Source organism: Motacilla alba, chromosome Z, assembly GCF_015832195.1.
Source record: "Motacilla alba alba isolate MOTALB_02 chromosome Z, Motacilla_alba_V1.0_pri, whole genome shotgun sequence".
Lineage (NCBI taxonomy): Eukaryota > Metazoa > Chordata > Aves > Passeriformes > Motacillidae > Motacilla > Motacilla alba.
Window position 1 is genome coordinate 60,889,602 of NC_052046.1, and position 7,907 is coordinate 60,897,508.

The 7,907-nt window shown below is 36.3% G+C and overlaps 1 protein-coding gene across 9 annotated transcripts in view; it reads left to right on the forward strand.

Annotated features, from left to right (window-relative positions):
• The window catches only part of GLIS3 (GLIS family zinc finger 3), a 157,363-nt gene extending 149,688 nt beyond the window's left edge, over window positions 1–7,675 (forward strand). For all 9 annotated transcript variants that reach the window (XM_038123378.1, XM_038123377.1, XM_038123376.1 and 6 more), the window contains 2 exons: window positions 2,854–3,033; window positions 4,242–7,675. In XM_038123378.1, coding sequence (XP_037979306.1) covers window positions 2,854–3,033; window positions 4,242–4,378 — 317 coding nt within the window. In that variant the 3' untranslated portion in view covers window positions 4,379–7,675. The remainder of the gene's footprint in view (window positions 1–2,853; window positions 3,034–4,241) is intronic.
• The last annotated feature ends 232 nt before the right edge of the window (window positions 7,676–7,907 follow it).

The window sequence follows — 7,907 nt, forward strand, 5'->3', positions numbered from 1 at the left end:
TTGAAGAAAACAAGTTCTAAACAGACACAATTTCTGAAAACCTGAACATCTTAAAAGGTCATGGTGATCTCAGAGTACTATCCTTTAGAGAGAAATATTTATGAGATCCAAGACTGACAGCCTTCTTGTATCTAATAGCTACTTGTATTGTGAAATGTCTTTTCCTTGGAAGAACATTGTCTACAGTTCAAGCTTCATTATTTGTTGTGAGTGATTTTCAACATACACAATAATGTCAGAGAGAGCTTTCTATTGCCTCAGTTAATATTACATAATTGACTAAATGTTCCCTTTTCTTCCTCTTGTGAAATTTCTAATATCCTTTGCTGTGTGGAATGTTCAGAATTGATGTTAGATGCCTCACTGAGCCATAGAAGTGAAGCTCTTCCTTTCATTAGATTTTAGTATCTTTTACTGTATTACCATTCCATAAATCTGAAACTGGCCTGACTTAGAGACTGGAATGACAACTTCCCAGCTAGATGCTTTTGTATGCCAATGTAATACGTGTTTATAGACAGAAGACAGTGCAGGTGCTGGAAATCTGCAACAATTTGCCCAGAAAGTGTATTGTACTGCTGATTCTTTTGAACCATGAAAAACTACTCTCAGGAGAGTTGTCTGATGACACAGTCTCAGGCAGCTGCCAGAATATGGTATTGCTTGCTCTGAGACAAGCCAGAAGAGATGTGCTAGGTATGAAAGGAAAGAACAGCAACAGAAGTTGCCTCTTCACAGCAGAGAAAATTTATTGTGCTGTGTAGTATAGATTAAGGTAAAACTTCTCTGGACTTGGGTAAAGCCGACTTGCTTTTGGATGCGTCTGATACCGTAAACATTTTTGCACTAGAAATCTAGTTGTTCTTTAAAATTGTGTCTGTAACTCTGTTCACATGTCTTTCTGAGTTAAGCTGATAACCAGAGCTGTCTGAGTTATGGAAGAAAAAAAAATGCAAAGTATTCATTTAAAGAAAAGAAAAAGTTGACATTTCTTTAAAAAAATTGTTAGCTTATATGAGCTAGTTATATTAGTACCTCTATACAGACAGGTCTACTAGTAAAAGCTATCTTTAAATTAAAAATAATAATATTTTAATAAACAGAAACATTTCTACTCTTTCACATTTGCAAATCTGTCTGTTAGTACAGTATGTGACTTGGATCTCTCTTGTACTCTTTCTTTTCCTTTTGTTCTTCACAGCCAGAGGGTACCACATGATTACATGGTGTTTGTGTAACTTGCCCAGTGGACATGCAGAAATATACTGCAAAGAAATACTATCTTGAAGTATTTCAGACCAAAGACAGCAGGAATTTTTACATGCCATAGGAGCAAAGACTACTTGTGCATGGCGTATATTTCTGAATGGCAACAATAATGATTTTCTTGAGAAAATATTCTCTCTTTCTTGTGACAGGCAGAGAGATGACTGAGGAGGAAATAGATGTCCATCAGAAACTTACTACCATATGGAAATTATAATTGTGGCAGTCATTCATTACGCATCTATAATGAAATCTTTGTCCACAGCAGTTCAAGAGGATAAGGACACTATTACAAATGTATGTGGACCACAACAGTGTGGGTGAATTTGAACTGAGCTGTCTACCAGGGCTTTTTAGGAGGAGCCTTCAGATCAAGGCTCTTTATGCTATAAAAAAACCAAGAACTTCTTGTTTTTAGAAACAACTCTTAGAGCTTACACTTCTATCATATTCAAAAATATTACACTTTCCTAGGGAAGTGATGCTGTCATGTCAGAAGAATAGCTGTTAGTTCTGTACCTTGACATCATGAATCTTGGCTGTAGTGCACTGATTCAAAGAAACACAGCTGATGTAACCTTGTGCATGTGTGTGTTTTAAATAGTTTAATAAGAGACAAAATTTTACAATCCAGAGTTGCAGCTGAAATGTTCAGTTGCTGGAAATTTATTAGCCAACCTGTTTGCTTTTTTTTTTTTGTTTTTCCAGTCCTGCATGAAAACACAGAAAACTGATGGTACAGTTAGTTCCCTAACAGATATCTCAAGTATGTCAGGGTCTGCTGCCTGAAATGGATATGGTTTCATGTTATCCTACATTCAGCTGTATTGTACATTATCTTGGACACAATGCTGTCTGAATAAAGACATCAAGTTAGGAGATTTTGCTGTGTCATGTTTGACTTCAGTTCTGACTGGTTCAATGCACTGCAGATGCTCACAAAGACATTTAGAATAGCACTAAATAACTGAGGGGAAGAGAACCACATATGCTTATTTCTTGTTTATGACTCTCTGTTTTAAAAGATAGATAATTGACACTGAATTGTGAAAAGAACTTGTATCTAGGAAAGTTACACTACTTTTCTGTGCTCTCTTTCCATCATAAAAAATTTTTGCTCAGAGTCTCTATGCATGACTCTACTATCAGCCAGCTCTCTTGGCATCAGTGATAGATCCTTGGATTTTATTCAGACTTTATTTGCATAATCTTCTTTCATTTTGAATTTAACATTTTCTTAGATTTTCACGCAGATGCACTGTGTGACTCTGGAGAGTACCAGTTCAGACACAGTATTGTGCAGTACGGGGAGAAATTTCCTGAAAAATTTCCGCTTCTAGCCAGTCAGTGCCTCTCACAGGCCATGGTGGAATCAGGATGTGCATGCAGTAGATTGTGTTAGAAACGTGTAGCAACCTGAGGAAGTTTTAGGGAGCATCATATCATTACTGCTTTATTTGTTTAAAAATTTTGAAGACCTGGTGGTATGGCAGTTGAGGTTTTTATCATTCTTATGGCTATGGTTCCACATACTATCCTTTTTATCTCTGTCCAGGTCTTATACTCATGGCCTTCTTCTCATTCTAGGTTTTTATGGGCAGCTTCAGACTTTCTGCCCCCCACATTATGCTGACGCTCAGAAGAACATACAAGACAGTGTTTCTTGCAATATGGCTCCTCCTGTTGATTGCTCAGCTCTCACATCAGCAGTCCAGGGAGGGCTTGGCATTTTCCATGGAAGTTTTTCAGATCATTCTGGTATCAAAGGTAACTAACAGCTGGTCACTCCATGTATGATTGAGTAAAGTTTGTGAACTTTGGCAGATGTGCATGAGCTATGTATTTGGGTGGGATATGTCATGACAGATTTGACTTTTTACAAAGAGGAGATAGTTTCAGACCCTGATGGAGCATTTGGTGTTAGGAGGCTGGAAGTTGCCATAGGTGACAGTAACAACTAGCCTGTGTGCACTTTGAACACTGTTGAATGCTTCTCAAGTTTGTAGCCTGTGGGGCTTAGACAGTCTCTGGCTTGTGTATTTGAGCTGAAATACAGTCCATTGAGCCCCCTGTGATATTTGTGCAGCCACTCCACTCCACTGCACATATTGTGGTAGGGACCTCAGATGATTCAACCTACTGATTTTGCTTGGTGCATGTTTGGTTTTTATCAGTCTTGAATTTCATTTATTCGTGTTTCAATGACAAAAACTGCCTGGATGCACACTCATCTGTGTGCACGTAACTTAGTCTGTGCCTAGATGAAAAGTACTTGAAAAGGGGCTTGCATGCTGCTCTGGAAGGCTAAAGATCTCTGTGCAAAGGATCAGTACAAGACAGTGAGCCTAATCTTAGTGCTCAACTAATGCCCAGGTCTTTTACTGTTCTTCCACACTGGATGAATCCACTTAACATTTATTGTGCTTTGAAGTCCTTCTTATGTCTTGGTCCTTCAGAAGTGTGTTGCAAAGCCAGTGCCCCTGTAATTACAAAGAGGAATCTCACAGTGTGTAAACATGTTATCCAAAAGATGGGAGTGTGTCTGCAAACAGTTATTCTTGGGCTTACTATTGCCACTTGTAAAAGATAGTAATTTCTGTGCCAGGGTCTACTTTATGGCAATATTCTACAATGTTTTGTTGTCTTTGATCCTGTGTTCAATATAATGAAATTTGTTAAACAAGCATGAAGTTTATTTTTTAAATGGTCACAATTCTAACACCCACTCAACGGGGAGGTGTTAGTTGCAATGAAATCTGCTCTACTTCAGACTTGATTCTGAGAGAACTGAAAATTCCTCCCTTGGTAAGCAGTAAGTTGTGTAGTTAATTTCATACATATTTTGGCTTGTTTATTTTATTTGTGTATTTGATTTAAAACTATTCCCAGTTCTATGCATAAGTATTAGGACATACTTCATTATATAGTTATCCTACTTATTAACTGGGGCTTTTTTGTCTTGTTTCTTCTCCCAGTGTATGACTTTTCATCAGGGTCTGTAGGTATCTTTGGTGATTCAGCTTCCAGCACGCCAGAGGACAGCAGTTTACTGCAAGTAAATGCAGTGGATCACTGTTCCAGCCAGCTTTCTTCTGTATACACTGAAGGCTAAGTAATGTGTATCTAGTTACAAGAACTTGATTCTGTTTCATCTTGCCTTTCTGTTATTCCCTTCAAATTTTTTCTCTCCATGAAACTGCCATGTATGTATGGGGATATGACTAGATATACATACATAATGGAGAGGAAAAAAGCAATTGCCAAGCATTCTTCATTTAAACAAGCAGCCAACTGAGAAGGAGAATGTTTGGAGAAACCAGCCTTGCCAAAACCTTAGCAATTGTTTCTTTTCTTCTCATCTGTGGTACAGCAACTATACTTTTAAAATTATTTCTTCTTTTAATTTCTCAAAGGGAATTCAGAGACCAAATAAGAAAACCGGTTGTTGGCTGTAATCCTTTCAAGCTGAATGGGTGCACTTACAGAAGAACACAGCTTTAGAAAATTCCTTTTTCAAAAAAGGAAAAGAAGCAAAACCAGAGCATACTACAAACATTTCAATGGCATACAGTTTTTGCACAACCTGTCTGCATGTGATAGTTCCAAAGGTTAACACACGCCAGTATCCAAAAGGGAGAGACGTTAGACATATATATAGGCACTACCTATTGGAGGCATTGGTGTGGCTTCTTTTTGGATCAAAGGTTGTTGGTAGAGAATTTCTTACAGGCCTCAGGTTAGGTATCCTTTCCTCTTTATTTTAAGCCACACAGTACGGCTATTATTGTTTTCCCAATATTCATTCTGACCCTTTCAGCATGAATACGATGGTTTAAATACACAAGAAGATATGTGGGCTTTGTGTCTATTTAGCACATCTGCCAGATAAGCATAAATGCATTTTAACTTTCAGTTGCTTTTTAATTAGGTTGTAGAACATTGTTGCTGTCTGTGCCATAGTCTTCGGCAGGAAGGTTTAAAATCTTTTGTAGGAAAGAATCTTCCTTAAATTCCACATGTCTTTTAAAAGCTATCTGTAGTGATAGTGATTAAACTAAATTTTGGTTGTCCTAATCTTTTTCCATAATACATTTTCAGAAAGAACTACTCTTAAATGTACTATGATTCCTCTGGTTACTTAGAAAGATAAAAATGGACTAGTTTGGTGGTTTTGATTTTTCTTGATCAATGTCAGGTTCAAGATCCTCAAATTTAGTCCAGGATACAAGCAAATTAGGTTGCCAAACATACAAGGTTATGAGTTAAAACCAGTATTTTGCATTGGAGATGTCATCACTGTGATGATGTCGGGGGAACATCACCAACCTTGAGAACAGCTCTTACTAAGAGCTGAGTAAGACTGAGTTTTTTTCAGAAAGAAATTAAACCAGTAAGACTGGTTTAATTTCTGTTCATCCATTTTATGGACTTCTTACTGTGTAGTGTACATCATAATATTCTCATGACCTAAAAGAGTAAGGACAGAAAAGTTCATCCTTGCAGGCTGGACCATATTTATGCTTCAGAAATTAACCCTTCTAAAAAGATAAAATAAAAAGTTTTAAAGAACCTTTTTTTTCCCTGGCAAACTTTTGAGAGTTGTTAAGTCCAATTTGGGTCCAATTCATAATTTAATCTGCAGTTATGTGGAATAGATGAATTTATGTCCAGATGTTTGTGAACACTGGCAATCTTTTGAGGTTTGTATTCATGAAGTATATTCTTATGTGCAGTCATACACTTAAATATTTAATGGAGAGATTTTCATCTGATACATAGAATATATGGATAAACCACATTTATGCACATAAATGAAGTACAACAAGAAGTAAAGTGACTAAAATGCAGCTAATTCTGTGCTAAATTCTTCCCCCATATATTCTGCTTCTCAAATCACAGGAGAATGTGTCCCTCTGCTCCAGCTTGCACTAAGAGGTCTAGATGTTACCATATGTGATTTGCATTGCATTAAAAGATACCAGGCATCCTTCACAGCCATACACATGCAATCAAAAAGACAGTTCTTTTGCATAATGTGCATTGACTGCAAGTTTCGCTTTTTAATAAAGCTTTAATTTTGTACTACCTTAAAGCCCATTATGTGGTCACTGCACAAGCATAACTTGGTTCAGTAGGAATAGTGACACTGAACACTTCAATTTCAAATGTGTGGAATTGTGTTTTGTTCCACCAAAGTCAGCAGGGGCAGGATCAGACTGTGTGTGGACATATGCATGTACCTCTATACTTCCATATATATAAATCCTTCAAAATTCTATTAACCACATGATTGTCCAGAATTTGTCCATTGCTGTTTACAAAACTGAAATATTGTTGCTGTCTTCAGATCTGTACCACCTTGACTTTTAAACTTTTTGAAATATTTTTTTTCTAATATCTGAATGTACAAGTTGTTCTGTAGAGTTGGGGAATTATACATTTTGAAACATGCTGACCAAAGGGAAAGTGGAAGTACAGAATTCAAAAAGGGCATTTTCAGCTTGGGGGTTCATCAGTTACATTTAAAAAAGGAAACTTTTGCAAGTCATTCATTCATTCTTTCTCATATATATAATGTAGATATATTTACAACTTTCCATGAGCCTTAATCCTAAAAAGAAGGCCCTAGAAAACAGTCAAATCAAGCACATGAATATGGACTACCAGTCTGTAAAAAGGTAGGCCTTTGTTTACTTCTAATTCAGAGACAAAGAGGATTCTTCACTATTATTTCATTATTCTCTTCTGAGTTCTCTTTGAACTGACTTCGAGGCATCAATTTAATCACCGAGGGCAATTGCATAAAAAGCCCCATTGTATCTCATGCATATTGGATATTTAAATAAGGAATCCTGTTTGTCACAATCAAAAATGGTGCTTGAGAAAATACAATTTTGTGGGTTATCTGCATAACTGAGTTATTTGCAAATACTTGTTCCTCAGTGAGTTTTGTGTTGTTATTCTACTTGCTGTATTGTTAACTTTCTAAAGGGATTCATATATAAGAGATGAAGTTATTTTAGACTGCAGACATTAAACAATATTCAAAATAAATTATTTACAATTATTGTTTTATGCAATATAACTCTTTCCCGACTCAGTGGTCTATTTGTATCTGCATTAGAAATGGTTCCACACTGGAGTTGAAAATACAGTTTCAAAGTGCATGTGTACAAGTGGAAGTGTATGAGAGTGCATGTGTGGATTTAAGGCTCCCTTTCTATGTGTGTGTACACACAAACATGTAGGCATTGTGGTTTACTACTACCAGATGCTAAAGAATGGCAGTGCTAAGGCCATCTGTCACACTGTGTATTGTTTTCAGCTTTTCTTGAAAAGGTGTGAATGAGTATAAAAATTACATTTTAACTGTTTATTCCCTGTTTTCCCTGTGTAATTTTATAGCAGAATTTTTAAAATTTTTAAACAGCACTTTTTTCTTGTTTGTCTGCAATTTTGTTCTTGGTTTGGGGCTTTTTGTGTGTGTATATATATATATATATATATATATATATATATATATATATATGTTTCCCTGAAGCAGTTAAAGCAAGACTACAAATGAAAATTAGTTGAGTTTTTATTTAAGAAATCCTTTTGTTCTGTACAGAAAGCAGCATCTGTACAGAAAGCAGCATCTG